This window comes from Mustela lutreola, chromosome 9, assembly GCF_030435805.1.
Source record: "Mustela lutreola isolate mMusLut2 chromosome 9, mMusLut2.pri, whole genome shotgun sequence".
NCBI classification, from domain to species: Eukaryota; Metazoa; Chordata; class Mammalia; order Carnivora; family Mustelidae; genus Mustela; species Mustela lutreola.
This window is the reverse complement of record NC_081298.1, coordinates 107,998,645-108,015,625: the sequence shown is the minus strand read 5'-3', so window position 1 is coordinate 108,015,625 and position 16,981 is coordinate 107,998,645. Positions and strand designations below refer to the sequence as shown.

General features: G+C 42.5%; 2 gene segments (V, D, J or C); both read left to right on the top strand.

The window, feature by feature from the left end:
- Positions 1-345: 345 nt before the first annotated feature.
- LOC131807773 (immunoglobulin kappa variable 2-28-like) lies at positions 346-1,332 on the top strand. The segment is given in 2 exon segments: positions 346-481; positions 896-1,332. Coding segments are annotated over 2 exon segments (471 nt in total).
- A 6,619-nt stretch (positions 1,333-7,951) lies between these two features.
- LOC131807785 (immunoglobulin kappa variable 2-29-like) lies at positions 7,952-8,799 on the top strand. The segment is given in 2 exon segments: positions 7,952-8,028; positions 8,429-8,799. Coding segments are annotated over 2 exon segments (405 nt in total).
- Positions 8,800-16,981: the final 8,182 nt, after the last annotated feature.

The following is a 16,981-nucleotide window of genomic DNA, read 5'->3' as shown; positions in this document are numbered from 1 at the left end:
TTTGGGTTACTCTAGCTTCATAGTACAATTTGCAGTCTAAGATTGTGACACCTTCAGCTTTGTTCTTCTTTCTCAAGACTTCTGTGGTTACTTAGGATCTACCTTTTAAAATACAAGTGTTAAATGTGCCTAGAAACAGCTGAAGATGTAGAAATCTAGCAGGGAAATGGAACATTTAAATATGTCCCTCCTACCTCTCAGGCAGCATAGATTGTATCTCCATTAGTTTTGCTTTAAGCAAAAACACTCTGTAATGTCACTCTGCTCACATGAGAGGTCATATGCCTATTTGGCTGGCTCTTTCCATTTGGCTGCGCCCACAGGGGATTTGCATGTTGTCCCCTAGGGAGGACCCTCATTGCCAGTCTGAGATAAAAGATCAACTCTCAACTTGTCTTGACCTACCAGAACTCATCCCTTTAACTTGTCAAAATGAGGTTCCCTGTTCAGCTCCTGGGGCTCATGATGCTCTGGTTTCCAGGTAAACAGGGTGCCCAAAGGGGAAGGGAAATGAAAGGGCAGGATGAACCCTGAGGGTACCAGTTTCCCACATAAATTTTGTTTCCATGTGGAAACATGATGGATGGATGGATGTCTTCCTACTGGGATGGGGTTTGTGACTTTTAGATCTGTGGGAGAGGAAGAGTCCTGAGGGAAAAGGACCTGTATGTTCTCTGGTGACTTCATGGCACTGAAGACTGGGAGGGCTTATGTGATTTCTAGAGACTTCTGTTATGTCTTGCCAATCTCTGGTTCTTTTTTGAAATGGGAAAGTTTTAAGTTCTGAATCAAGGTCTCTTAAAAGGTCTTTTAGTTTGAAATAAAGAGCAAAGGAAAATTATGGGAATTACCATAATGTTTGAACTTAACCTTGCAATTTCTCTTCTTCCTTTAGGATCCAGTGGGGAAATTGTATTGACACAGACCCCACTGTCCCTGTCTGTCACGCCTGGAGAGCCGGCCTCCATCTCCTGCCGGGCCAGTCAGAGCCTCCTGCACAGTAATAGATACAATTACTTGCATTGGTACCTGCAGAAGCCAGGCCAGTCTCCACAGCTTCTGATCTACTTTGCCACTAACCGTTTCAGTGGGGTCCCAGACAGGTTCAGTGGCAGCGGGTCAGGGACAGATTTCACCCTGAGGATCAGCAGGGTGGAGGCTGACGATGTGGGGGTTTATTACTGTGGGCAAAGTTTACATGTTCCTCACACAGTGGTTCAGCCTAGAACAGAAACCTCCTGCTGGGGTGTCCCAGCTGCCCACACATGGGTTGCTTGTCTGGGGAGTAGGCAGAGCAGATTCTCCCTGTCAGTGTAAGAGGGAGATGATGGCTAGCTCAAGGAATAGTTGAAGCTGTGGGCTCTGGACCCCGAGGACCTCAGCTGCACCCCAGCACCATCCTTAATGGACTTGTCAGCTGAAAAATCCTGGGCGTGACATGCCTGTCCGGGAGAATGGGTGAGCTCTGAGCCACCAGTGAGGACAGAGGGAAGAGATGAATGAAAGTTCATCTGATCCTCCCCGAATTGAGTAATGTTGGAAGTTAAATATAACAGGAAATTCAGACAAGTGAAGCCATTCTTGGAAAAACAAATGGAATCCATGTTGGTGTTTGACAGTGTTGAGCACCTGGTATTGTATGGAAGTGTGGAGCTGCCATTTTGTACATCTGAAACCAATACCACACAGAATGGTGACTGCAATTTCAATAAAAACCTTAAAAATAGAATAAAATCTAATATTGCTAAAAGGAATAAAATATTTTGACAAGAGAGGACATTTTCACATAGGGATTTTATTCCCTGATTAAAAAAATAGGAATGAAAAAAAAATGCCTCCTCTCCCCAAGGTGGGCAATTCCACACAAACCACTGCTTGTTGCCAATGGGACTCTTGTTACTCCCCAGTGACATCTGGTCCAGATAACCCTCCCCAGTTTCCTCCTAAACCCTAATTAAGTGATCTTTCCTTTGTCTCTTTAGACTTGCCTAGGGTTTATCGCAGGTTTCTTGTCCTCTCTTATTCCTAATGAACTTATTTTATTGATCAAATATTGGCCATTTTACTTTTAAGTTCATCATACTCCTAAATAACATCTCCCCAGGTTTCCTACCCTACCTCTCTAGTGCCTGGACACACCATTCTACTCTGTTTTTTGAGTTTAGTTCTTTTAGATTCTACATATAAGTGATGCCATGGAATATTTGTCTTTCTCCTTCTGACTTCTCTCTCTTAATGTAATGACTTCAAGGTCCATCCAATTGGTTGCAAATGGAAGAATGTCATTTTATACATGGCTGAATAATATTCCATTGTGTTTGTATACCACAACTTCCTTATCCATTCATTCACTGAGGGACACTTAGGTCGTCTGCTATTGTGAATAATGTTGCAATAAACATGGGAGTGTAGGTATCTCTGGCAATCTGATTTCCTCACGGGGTTTGGAATGAAAGGTTTATTACTTAAAATTATTAGAGGATACTGTCATATCTGGGGCCGCACAGCAAGCTCACTGGTAGACAGGGAGAGAAATACTGACAGACCAGCAGATGAGGGAGAGAAAGTCAGACAGTAGCATTACAATAATGAGAAAGCCAACTGTCAGGTCTTTACAGTGGACGCGGGAGTTGGTTTCTTCTCAAGAGTAGTTTGGAAGGTGCCAAGCAAGGTATCCATTGACCTCCAGGAGACTGACACACACACACATATGTACATTGTCATTGTTTCTGATGCTTTCTTAGAGGTCAGGAAAATATGCACTGTGTCCTTGCCCAGAATTACACTTTGACAACTAGATGCTTTTCCCACTACTGCTGGCAGCAAGGACTGTATCTCCATTGGATTTCTTCTAAGAGGAAACTATTTTACTTCACTTGGCTCACATCCGTGGTCCCCTCACCCACTGGTGGCTCTCTCCACAAGCAGCAAGGCAGCAAGCGGAGGAAGACTTGCATAATTGTTCCCTGGACAGGACCTGCTTGCAAGTCTGAGATAAAAGGTCAGTTTGACCCTAGTTTTGAATTACCAGAAGTAATCAGTTCAAATTCTCAAAAGGAGGTTCCCTTTTCTTGTCCTTGGGCTACTAATGCCTTGGATCCCAAGTAAGAACAGAGTGGGAGATGTGAAAGGGGAAATGGTGGGGAAGGCGAGCTCAGGGAGCAACATGTTTGAATGCTTTCTTTATGTTCACTCTGCACACTTTCGAATACATATTTTTTGGTCTCTGGGAAGGGGCATGAGATATCAGAATGTATGAGAATGAGAAGGACCTAAAAGAAGAAGGGCCTGTGCTGTAGTGAAGCCTGTGCCACTGAAAGAAGGGGATGTTGCAGGAGAATTCTAGAGACCCCCTTGTGTCTGAAAATTTCTGTAATTTCTTGGAATGGGATATTTTTAATATGTAAGTCAAATTCACAGAAAAAGTAAATTAGCCTGAAATATTTAGCAATAAAATGATGAATGTGGGTGACGCCTGGGTATCTCAGTCAGTTAAGCATCTGGGTCATGATCGAGTCCCACATTGGGTTCCTTGCACAGCAGGGAGCTTTCTTCTCCCTCTATCTTCTCTTCCTGCTACTCCCCTGCTTGTGCTCTCTCTCTCTCTTCCTATCTCTCTCTCTGGCAAATAAGTAAATAAAATTCTTTTAAAAATGATGAAAATCGCTCATAATATTTGTATGTCATCTTGCACTTCTCTCATTATTTTGGGACCTGATGGGGGTGTTGTGATGACACAGACCCTACTCTCCTTGTGGGTCACCCCTGGAGAACTGGCCTCCATCTCCTGCAGAGACAGGCAGAGCATCCTACAGTGAAGGAAACTTTTTTTTGCACTGGTTCCTGCAGCATCCAGGCCACTCTCCACAGGACCTGATTTATTTGGTTTCCTACTCTTACTCCAGGGTCCCGGGCAGGTGCAGTGGCAGCAGGTCAGGCACAGATTTTACCCTTAGGATCAGCAGGGTAGAGGCTGAGGAAGTGGGGGTTTATCACTTCCAGCAAGGTACACAGTATCCTCCCACCCTGGGTCAGCCTTTCACACACATGTCCCCACTTGGGGGAGGGACCAGTTGTTCACATGTATTACTTCTCTGGGGACTAAGCAAAACAGACTCTCAGAGTCTAACAGGAAGGTGTTGAAGAGCTCTGGGGAATTGTGTGCAGCTGAGGGCTCTGGACTGTGCCTGTGCTGGGTTCCCCTTAGGCACCACAGGTTACAGCTCCTCCACAGCAAGAGCCTTGGCATGGCAGACCCTAGCAGAATGGATGGGACCTGAGTTTCCTCTGAGCCACTGGAGGCATCAGAAGGGAGAGCTGAGAAAAAGCTCATGCTAGTCCTCGCCACACTACATACACTTATCAGTTAATTTCATTCAGCCCCAACATTGTGTCTGATTGGTGGCAGCTACACACAAAAAATACACATTTTTGGTTTTGTTAGGTTTGATAGTTGCCAGAATCCAACAGCAGGTGGGTGTTTGGTAATAAGAAGACATGGTTGTCTTCTCCTCCATCACCTTCTCCTAGCACCTATCTCTGTCCTGCTGGGACAGTCACTGATGTGTATTACTGTCCTCATTGGAGGAACTGAGATTAATTATTCTACTCTGTATTTTTGAACTAGATAAACTTAATAAACAATTCATAAACAGAGACCAAACACCAGAAGTTTTTGAGAAATCTCAATAACAGCAAGTCGAAGTCAACTGAGATTTCTGAATTCCAAAGCTGGATTTTATATGTAAAGAAACAAGTCACAAAATAAGAGAGCATAAATGTATGCATTAGTCTTCAGAATTTGGATGAATACAAGAGAATATAAAAGCCTAGGTTGTGCCTGTTGCAATCAGAATCTTATGTTTTTGTGCAGGGGCAGTAATGTGGCTGTGAAGACATGTGATAGAGGTCAGCTCTTCCAACAAGACCTGGCTCCAGGGGTCATGTATGTTGGAAAGGGGATTCTGGTGGGGTTGAGGTCCAGATTTGAATCCCCATGGAAAGTCAGATGTACTTCCTGGGAGATGACAGAGTGAAGGGACCACTGCCTGGCCTCCTGGGCCTTGACCTGCTGACACTGCCAGTATCACAGAAAGGCATGGCTCTAGTGGTGGCACTCTAGGTCCTTCACAACTCCAAGTTTAGTGAAGTTCCTACCTCATTCCTAACCTAGGTTTATCATACATTCTTATGTGAACCACGAGAGCATGGGTGAACTTCCAAAATGGGATTCTACCCCAGGGTATGTCTGTAACGATTTGAGAAAAATGATCATTGAGAAACCATGTAGACAAAGAGGACAGTGACCAGAGAAAGAGAGAGGACTGGGAAGGCTGGCCAGGGATGCAGTGGTGGGGGCCAAAGTTCATGCCTGAGTCATAGGGATACTCAGTGCAGCATTATAGGGGGGGAAATGCAGGACAATGTGAGAGGCTTGCTCTGTCTTTCTGGCCTGGAGGTCCAGCCATATTTCCCATTCCAGCAGTCAGCATATGTTCCCAGGAGAAATCCATCCTGGGGGTAATTCTCAGCTCCTGGCTTATCTCTGAAAACAACATCCAGCAGCTGCCCAAGCTCAGCTGTATTCTCTTCCCCAGCAGAGCCCCCTGCCTGGACCAAGCCAAAGGATATGCCCACGGTCAGATTTTGCAAATTCCACGAGGGTATAAAATGACAGGAGAACATCTCATCATCTACAACACACTTTCTATCTCTGGAATTGTAGATCATCTGGTCCTCATTTTTTCTATTGCTCTCTGATGTCATCATAAAAGTGACTTTTACATTTTTTTTTTTGTTCTCCTCTGCATTTGTTGCAATGTTAGTGTAGCTCCTGTAAGATCTACTCCATCCTAACTGAATCTGGAAATGCCTTTTATTTAAAATTCAGTTATAATATGTGGATAGGACTTAGGTAGTACATTGCAAAACACTGAGGCTAGATTAATCCATTAATGCATATGGCATGATCACACAAATGCCTCAAGAGAAGGGAAAAGAAATCGCTGAAGAAATGTTGGTAGTGCCATCATCAAAATGACAACTGACAACTAACGTATTTCCAAATTCCAGGCATATTGCCTAGATAATATGCCTCACAGATGCCCCATTGGCAATAGTGCTCTAATAATATTTTGATTAAATGATGGGGCATATTAGTTATAGAGTTATGGGGGAAACAAAAGAAGGTTTGAAATCACAAAATAAAACAATCTCGTGTCTGCTTAAGGAAGTAAATGACATTGGAGGTGATTGCCTGCTTCCAGATACTAGATCCCATGGAACATATGTGGTATACTGTGTCTCTCTCTCTTCACCGTGATAAACAGGGGACAACTTACTAAATCTATGGATCCACCAGTTCCCTGGGCCTTAGCCACTCCCTTAGGACTGAATTCTCTAACCTGTTGCCCTAGGCCTTCCTCTGCATCCCAGTCCCACCCAGCCTCTGGCTCAAACAGCAGTTCATCATGAAAGACATACTGAGTAGCATACACGTTTTCCCTGCAGGAGTCAGCAGGGCAGGGACCATCATCTGTACATCCCACAAGTGAGCTGTGAGTATGCTGAGCAAGACCTGCAATCCTCCAGCTGCTTTTGAGCCTTGCACTTGAACTCCCTCATCTTGCGACTATAGATGGGCCTCCACTGCTTCCAATACGCTCACCTTAGTATCCCTTCTCTTACATGACTCAAGCAGCTCAATGTTTGCAGAGTCACAGCAGTAAAGCTGAAGCATTTTTTTTCCTGATATGAAAACTAGGGTGTCTACAGCATGATACAACCTTTCCCTAAGGCTGCTCCTCTCCTGGACTTCAGGGTGGGTCTTTCTCCACCCCTGACAAATGCTTGTTACTTATTTTTGTTGTGTGCAGCAACCAGCTTTGATGGGGTCAGTTTTGTTGTCCAGGATGCAGTGTGCTTTGGAGACATGAGGGAGACAGGGTGCTGGCAAAGCACTTGGGATCTTTCAGCATACAGGTGTTATAGGAAAATTTCAAAGGTCTTTTCTGACCATATAATAATTTCTATGAGATTTTTCATTATCTGGATATTTCAGGTCAGTAGTTAATGAGATACACAACTAAGCACAATGGAGACTTCTGAAGTTCTAATGTTGTCTTTCATAGGAAACAGTAATACAAGACCACATTATACATGTCCAAAGTGATTCTGTAAAAGAAGAGATATTCTAAATACGAGTCAAAAATACTAGAAAATTATTCCTTGTTTATTCTACTCTGTCCTCCCAAGAAAGTTCTTCCCTTAAGAAATTTTTTAAATTCACCTGGTACATACATAGTGAGGTAAGTATGATGGGATATTCACCAGATGATAAAAACTGGTTACCAGGAATTTCAGATTCATTGCCTGAGACACAAAATTCTTTCTCCTTTTCCTCTTGTCTTAAACAGATCATCTGCTCTCTGTCTCTATTGGAAGATTTTTTTTTCTCCTTGTCTGATTCTTTTAAGTTGAATGCTTCCATGCAGTTTAATTCACCAGATCTCAAGGAAAGACTGTGCATAACACTTTCATCCAACATTCTTTAACTCTTAGCCTGGAAAGAAGAGATTCTGAACTACTTTGCAACCATTTCATGTCCATCTTGTGTTTGCAGACTCTGGCCATCAGTACCAACGTGGTAGAAGTCATCTCTTCCCCAAGATGAGCCTGGAAGGGGCTAAGCAAGATGGTCATTCATCTCCCACATACTGATCTGGATATTCAGAATCTGATCCTGAAGCCATTTAGCAACATGATGACTGTGTTCTTGGTTTTCACCCAAATTAAGATATTTTATTTCACTTTGCTCACAGGAGAACCACACCCTTCTCATAGCTCGGTCCACATGGCTTCACCCACCTGGGAATTTGCATATTGTTCCCTAGGGAGGATCCTTCCTTGCAGGTCTGAGATAAAAGGTCAGCTCAAACATGGCTTTGACTTACCAAGCCACATCTGTTCAACTGCTCAGAATGAGGTTTCCTGCTCAGCTCCTGGGGCTGCTGATGCTCTGGGCCCCAGGTAAGAGCAGAGGGGGCATGAGAAAGGATAACAGGGTGAGGAAGATGAGCTCTCCATGTTTAGATGGAAGGTATCTGCTAGTTAGATGTGTATGTCTTTCCCTCAACGTGGGGCATGACATACTGAGACCTGTCAGGGTGAAGAAGATTGGGAAAGGAGCGAGGTCTGTGTTCTGGTGATCACAGCAACATAGAAATGGGAGGACTTCCAGGGACCCCTTTGTACCTTAGAAAATCTGTTCCTTCTTAAAATTGAATATGTGGGGGATATGCATCAAAACCGCACGGGAAAGAAATAATCTCACATACTATAAATCATAACAAATCATAATAAATAACAGAAGGGAAACATGAAAATACTCATAATGTTTGAACTTTGCATTTCTCTCTCCTTCCCTTAGGATCCAGTGGGGATATTGTGATGACACAGACCCCACTCTCACTGTCGGTTACTCCTGGAAAGCCGGTTTCCATCTCCTGCAGGGCCAGTCAGAGCCTCCTGCACAGTAATGGAATGAACTATTTGTATTGGTACCTGCAGAAGCCAGGCCAGTCTCCACAGAGCCTGATCTACTTGGCCTCCAGCCGTTACCCTGGGGTTCCAGACAGGTTCAGTGGCAGGGGGTCAGGGACAGATTTCACCCTGACTATCAGCAGTGTGGAGGCTGAGGATGTGGGAGTTTATTACTGCCTGCAAAGTTTAGAATTTCCTCCCACAGTGGTTCAGCCCCGAACACAAACCTCCCTTTCATCTTAGAGTCTCCAGCCTCTAGGACTGTGAGAAATAACTTCCTGTTGTGAAAGCACCCAGTCTGTGGCATTTTCTTACAGCAGGCTGAGCTGCCTAATACATCTAGTGAAACATCCCTTTCCCTAATCATCAGAAGAGCAGAAAGTTGCCTGCACTGGAGGGAATTGGGACTTTCGAGCAAGTCAAAGCTCGTAAGAGTTACGCCTAGATACACCTTCCATGTGAATATTGCTATAGTAAAGTTTTTACCTTCACTGTGACTGAATTCTCTTGCAGCAATAACTCAGTCCCAGCCCACTCTCAGACATTGGCATGGTGTGTTGACTTACATGATTGATCTCTGTCTAGAATTGGGAAATTTATGCTCTTGGTCTGTAGATAGTCAAGGAAAACTTCAAAGCCTTTTTTTTTTTTGATTGAACAAATAATAAATTATATGTTAATAAAAATAAATTAGAAAGAAAGAAAAAATAAAGAAAAATTCTAACAAGATACTGCATTTCTGTATTCTTAAGGGCAATGGATTATGAGATAAAACAACCAATTAGAATGGCAGACTTAAGAGAGGTATCTATTAATTTTCACAGGAAGTAGCAATACTTTCTAAAATTCAATGCTGTAAAAAATTTTTATATAAAGAATATTTTAAGAATTGATTTATAGTAGGGGGAAACAAGATGGCGGGGAAGTAGGAGGAGGTGCCTTTTCAACCTGTACCCTAAAGTGAGCTGATTACCTACCAAAGAACTCAGATCACCCATGAAATCAGCCTGAGATCAGAATTATCCACGTCTGGATCTCTACAGGGGCAGAAGATGCCAGTGGGCAGGTTAAGTGGAGTGGGAACGTCGGACTGATACCGGAAGATAAACAAAAGGGGGAGGGAGCCACCAGAGGTGACCGATTGGAAAGTAATACCCCTAATACGAGAGTGCCCTGCATCTGGGGACCAGCATTAACTTGGAGACTGGTTGAAAGCACTCAAAAAGAGCAAAGGATGGGGGAGGGGGAAGATTGTGGGAATAGGGGCGGCTCAAGACAGAGGCTTAAGTCCCTGGATCCAGGACAGCCTCCCCTGGTGCTGAGCCAGAGAGAGTGCGGTGGAGAAAACAGGTCTTGGTCCCTGAGCCGCCAGCGCGCCTGAGATTGCGTGGGGTCTGTCTCCTGTGAGGGACTGGGAGCCTCACCAGAGAGCTGAATGCCGAGCTGTGCTACAAAGCCTGAGACGTGCGCGCCCCTCACCCTCCCCTGAGAGAGGTGCGCAAAGGCCCAGCCTGGTGCTCTGGGACTGCGCCCTGTTTGCAGAGCCTGAGAGGCGCGCATTCGGGACCCACAGCCTCCCCTTGAGAGAGGTGTGCGCGCGCGCCCAAGCCCGGCGCTCTTAGACCCAGAAAGACCAGGCACTTCCAGTCCAGGCAGCAGGAAAATCTCAGTGTGCGATCACTGCTTGGAACCTCTCTCGTGGTCTGGAGCTGCCCAGACAGCCGCCGCTGCCCTGGTTTTGGGTACAAGCAGAAGATCCTGCGTCCCCAGGGACCACGACTTGGAACCTGCTCTGCCAGCAGCCAAGGGGAAATTTATATGGACTCTGCAACACCCACCGGAGACCAGACTGAGGCTTCTCTCTGAGAGGGAGGTCAGGGTGCAGTTTGCTTTCCTCTAAACCTACAAAAACCATCAAAAGTGGTCAAGGCGAGAGAAAAAAAAAAGTGTACAAACATAAAAACTTCCAGAGAACAAAAGCCTGAAAAAACTGGTTTCCTCAGAGCCCACCCCCTTGAGAGGGACTGGAGGACTTAACTCAGGGAACATCACAGACTGAAAACCCAAGTGGCAGGCCCCTCCCCCAGAAAACCAACCAGGAAAGAAAAAAAAAAAAGACTACAAGAGAACAATCACCACTACTTCATAGGACAACTTTTATTTTTAATTCGTTCCCACTATTCTGGCTCATTTTTTAAAATATATAGATAATTTTTTAACCTATTTACCATCACAATGAGATGTCCAGTACATCAAATTCCATAATAACCTTCTAACCCGAACTTTTTGATATATACACCTGTATTTTTCTTTTGTATTTCTATTTTTTAAATTTCTTTTTTAAAATTTTAGTTTAGGGCACCTGGGTGGCTCAGAGGGTTAAGCCTCTGCCTTCGGCTCAGGTTATGATCTCAGGGTCCTGGGATCGAGTCCCACATCGGGCTCTCTGCTCAGCAGGGAGCCTGCTTCCTCCTCTCTCTCTCTCTGCCTGCCTCTCTACCTGCTTGTGATCTCTGTCTGTCAAATAAATAAATAAAATCTTTAAAAAAAATAAAATAAAATTTTAGTTTAGTTTAGTCTAGTTCATTCCTTTTTTATTTTTACTTTCTAATATTCATATAGAGTTAAGCTTCAAGGTAATCCCCTTTCCCCAATCAATACTACCCCTATAGGTAAACCAATTTGTAATCCCCCTTTATCTTAGGAAAGTTGAGTCCATTAACAAAGATATCAAGATACATCCAGGAAGAATCAAAACAACCTTCCTCACCCACGCTGAGAATTTATAGCCACTCTCCCATCTTTTTCTTCCACCAGTGTTTCTGTGTTTTTGTATTTGTCCTGATAGTATGTAAATCTTACACTTGGGGTTCTTTTTGATGGGGTTCTTCCTTTATTTGCTTATATATATATTTTTTTCTCTTGTCATATACTTTTATAAGTCTTTTTGTTTATCTGTGTTTGTTTGTATACTTCATAAATCTTACCTTGGGGCCCATTTGGGCTGAACCTTCTCTTTTATCTTCCCTTTCTTTCCTGTCTCTCTCTCTCTCTTTTTTCTTTTTCTTTTTTTTTTTTCTCTGGTTTGGGTGGGGAATCCTGATTGCTCAGAAGCGTTCCAGGGTGCACCTTGACTGTACCACGGTCGATACATCCGTTCAGTCATCTCTCATCAAAATGACTAGGAGGAATGCCCAACAGAAGAAAAATACAGAGGATGGGCCTTCTGCAACAGAGCTAATGACTATCAACATAGACAATATGTCGGAAAGAGAATTCAGGCTAACAATTATCCAGGCAATAGCTAGTTTGGAGAAAGCCATGGATGACCAAATGGAATTGATTAGGGCTGAACTGAAAGTGACCAGAGATGATGTTCACAATGTTAGGGAAGAGCTGAAAGCTACCAGGGATGAGGTTCACAATGCTCTCAATGAGTTCCAATCTAATCTAAATTCTCTCAAAGCTAGGGTAACTGAGACAGAAGGTAGAATTAGTGATCTGGAGGACAAACAGATAGAGAGAAAGGATCAGGAGGAAGCCTGGAACAAACAGCTTAGAAGCCATGAAAACAGAATCAGGGAAATAAATGATGCCATGATACGTTCCAACGTCAGAATTATTGGAATCCCTGAAGGGGAGGAGAAAGAAAGAAGTCTAGAAGATATAGTGGAACAAGTTCTTTATGAAAATTTTCCCAATATCGCAAATGGAACCAGCGTTCATGTACTAGAGGCTGAATGGTTTCCACGCAAGATTATAGATTCCAAAAAAAAAAAAAAAAAAAAATTAAGGCACCTGATAGTCAAACTGAGGAATCATAATTGTAGATACAATCTCTTGAAAGCTGCTAGGAAAAAGAGGCTCCTTACTTACAGAGGAAAGCCCATCAGAATAACGTCAGACCTGTCCACAGAGACCTGGCAAGCCAGAAAGGGCTGGCAAGATACATTCAGGGAGCTAAATGAGAAGAACATGCAGCCAAGAACACTTTATCCAGCAAGACTGACATTCAAAATGGATGGAGAGATAAAGAGTTTCCAAGACCGGCAAGGCTTAAAAGACTATGCAACCACCAAGCCATCACTGCAGGAAATATTAAGGAGGGTTCTATAAAAGAGGAAAAAATCCCAAGAATAGCATTGAACAGAAATATAGAGACAATATACAGAAAGAAAGACTTCAAGAAAGACTTCAAAGAACACATGTTCTTCTCATTTAGTGCCCTGAATATGTTCTTCTCGTTTAGTGCCCTGAATATATCTTGCCAGCCCTTTCTGGCTTGCCAGGTCTCTGTGGAAAGGTCTGACTTTATTCTGATGGGCTTTCCTCTGTAAGTAAGGAGCCTCTTTGTCCTAGCAGCTTTTGAGAAATGTCAATAAAAATGTATTTATCAATAATCACTCTCAATGTGAATAGCCTAAATGTGCCCATAAAACAGCACAGGGTTGCAGATTGGATAAAACAACAGGACCCATCCATATGTTGTCTACAAGAGATCCATTTTGAACCTAAGGATACATCCAGACTGAAACTGAAGGGATGGAGAAGCATCTTTCATGCCAATGGACCTCAAAAGAAGGCTGGGGTAGCAATTCTCATATCAGACAAATTAGATTTTAAACTAAAGACTGTAGTCAGAGATACAGAAGGACACTACATAATTCTTAAAGGGACTATCCACCAAGATGATCTAACAATTGTAAATATCTATGCCCCCAATATGGGAGCAGCCAATTACATAAGAAAACTGTTAATCAAGATAAAGAGCCATATTGATATGAATACATTAATAGTAGGAGATCTTGGGGTGCCTGGGTGGCTCAGTGGGTTAAAGCCTCTGTCTTTGGCTCAGGTCATGATCCCAGGGTCCTGGGATTGAGTCCCGTATCGGGCTCTCTGCTCAGCAGGGAGCCTGATTCCTCCTCCTCTCTCTCTTTCTGCCTGCCTGTCCACCTACTTGTGATCTCTGTCTGTCTAATAAATAAATTTAAAAAAATAGTAGGAGATCGTAACACACCTCTCTCAGAAATAGATAAATCATTGAAGCAGAAAATCAATAAAGAAACAAGAGCTTTGAATGACATATTGGATCAGATGGACCTCATAGATATATACAGAACATTCTACCCTAAAACAACAGAATACTCATTCTTCTCAAGTGCACACGGAACCTTCTCCAGAATAGACCACAAACTGGGTCACAAATCAGGACTCAACCTATACCAAAAGACTGAGGTTATTCCCTGCATATTCTCAGATCACAATGCTTTGAAAATGGAGCTCAATCACAAGCAAAAGTTCGGAAGGAACTCAAACACCTGGAAGCTAAAGACCACCTTGCTTAAGAATGCTTGGATCAACCAGGAGATCAAAGAAGAACTGGAAAAATTCATGGAAACCAATGAGAATGAAGACATTTCAGTCCAAAACCTATGGGATAGAGCAAAGGCGGTCCTAAGGGGGAAATACATAGCCATCCAAGCCTCCCTCAAAAAAAATTGAAAAATCCAGAACACACCAGCTGTCTCTACACCTTAAAGAACTGGAGAATCAACAACAAATCAAATCAACTCCACACATAAGAAGGGAAATAAGCAAGATTAGAGCAGAGATCAATGAGACATTAACCAGAGATACAGTAGAACATATCAATGAAACTAGAAGCTGGTTTTTTGAAAGAATCAATAAGATCGATAAACCATTGGCCACACTACTCCAAAAGAAAAGAGAGAAAGCCCAAATTAATAAAATTATGAATGAAAAGGGAGAGATAACAATTAACACTAAGGAAGTAGAAACAATCATCAGAAGTTATTATCAACAGTTATATGCCAATAAGCTAAGCAACCTAGATTAAATGGATGCATTCCTGGAAAACTATAAACTCCCAAAATTGAACCAGGAAGATGTGGACAACCTGAATAGACCGAAATCTAGTAACGAGATTGAAGCAGTGATCAAAAACCTCCCAAAAAACAAGAGCCCAGAACCTGACGAATTCCCTGGGGAATTCTACCAAACTTTCAAAGAAGAAATAACACCTATTCTCCTGAAGTTGTTTCAAAAAATTGAAGCAGAAGTAAAACTTCCAGACTCTTTCTATGAAGCCAGCATTACCCTGATTCCCAAACCAGGCAAAAACCCTACCAAAAAGTAGAATTTCAGACCAATATCACTGATAATTATGGATGCTAAGATTCTCAACAAGATCCTAGCAAACAAGATCCAACAGCACATTAAAAAGATTATCCACCATGACCAGGTGGGATTCATCCCTGGGCTACAAGGATGGTTCAACATTCACAAATTGATCAATGTGATAGAACAAATTAATAAGAGAAGAGAGAAGAACCACATGGTCCTCTCAATTGATGCAGAAAAAACATTTGACAAAATCCAACATCCATTCCTGATTAAAACGCTTCAAAGTATAGGGATAGAGGGAACATTCCTGAACTTCATCAAATCTATCTAAGAAAGACCCACAGCAAATATCATTCTCAATGGGAAAAAGCTTGCAGCCTTCCCGTTGAGATCAGGAACACGACAAGGATGCCCACACTCACCACTCTTGTTCAACATAGTATTAGAAGTCCTAGCAACAGCAATCAGAAAACAAAGAGAAATAAAAGGTATCCAAACTGGCAATGAAGAAGTCAAACTCTATCTCTTCACAGATGACATGATTCTTTATACGGAAAAACCCAAAAGACTCCACCCTGAAAATACTAGAACTCATACAGCAATTTAGTAATGTGGCAGGATACAAAGTCAATGTACAGAAATCAGTGGCTTTCTTATACACTAACAATGAAAATACAGAAAAGGAAATTAGACAATAGATTCCATTTACTATAGCACCAAGAACCATAAGATACCTGGGAATAAACCTAAACAAAGAGGTAAAGGATCTGTACTCGAGGAACTACAGAACACTCATGAAAGAAATTGAAGAAGACACAAAAAGATGGAAGACCATTCCATGCTCTTGGATCGGAAAAATAAACATTGTTAAAATGTCTATACTGCCTAGAGAAATCTATACTTTTAATGCCATTCCAATCAAAATTCCACCAGTATTCTTCAAAGAGCTGGAGCAAACAATCCAAAAATTTGTATGGAACCAGAAGAGACCCCGAATCGCTAAGGAAATGTTGAAAAACAAAAATAAAACGGGGGTATCACGTCACCTGATTTCAAGCTTTACTACAAAGCTGTGATCACCAAGACAGTATGGTACTGGCCTAAAAACAGACACATAGACCAGTGGAACAGAGTAGGGAGCCCAAAAATGGACCCTCAACTCTATGGTCAAATAATCTTTGACAAAACAGGAAAAAATATACAGTGGAAAAAAGTCTCTTCAATAAATGGTGCTGGGAAAACTGGGCAGCTAGATGTGGAAGAATGAACCTCGACCATTCTCTTACACCGTACACAAAGATAAACTCAAAATGGATTAAAGACCTCAATGTGAGACAGGAATCCATCAGAATCCTAGAGGAGAACATAGGCAGTAATGTCTTCAATATCAGCCACAGCAACTTCTTACAAGATATGTCTCCAAAGGCAAAGGAAACAAAAGCGAAGATGAACTTTTGGGACTTCATCAAAATCAAAAGCTTCTGCACAGCAAAGGAAACAGTCAAGAAAACAAAGAGGCAACCCACGGAATGGGAGAAGATATTTGCAAATGACAGTACAGACAAAAGGTTGATATCCAGGATTTATAAAGAACTCCTCAAACTCAACACACACAAAACAGATAATCATATCCAAAAATGGGCAGAAGATATGAACAGACACTTCTCCAATGAAGACATACAAGTGGCTATCAGATACATGAGAAAATGTTCCCATAGGTTTCAGTTGATTTACCCCCCACTTCAATTTTTACCCAAGGTTGGGGGAGGGACCCCTTCAGTCTCTGGAGACCAGCATTGCCATCTTCCTTTTGCAGCACTCCCTGTCCCAATGTCCTTTTTTCTTACAGTAAGCACACTGATCTGAATCTAAGTCTTCCGGTCTGCCTCCTCTGTGCTTAGGCTTTTCCTTTCATTTACCATCCCCTACCTGCCTTTCCCCTTTCCATTGACCTCTTTCCCCCTGTCTCCTTCCCAGCTCATATAATGCCAAAACCTTAACCAGTTTTTTTTGCCTGTTTTTCATCCTCTTGTGCATCTCTGTTGTTAAACACCTTTTCTGCTATTCCCACTAACTCAGCCAGATTCTTCCCTTCAAATCCTTCAATTTTCTGAAGTTTCCTCCCTATATCTGGGGCATACTGGGTGGCAAAAGCAAGATCATCTAAATGAGCTAACATGCAACTTCCCTGAAGTTTACCTCAAGTTGTCTAGCTTAGGTAAACAAACATTTTCTTTTACATCCCTGCAAGTTATAGATAACTTAAGAAAAAGTTTCCCTAGTCTGGAAGAGC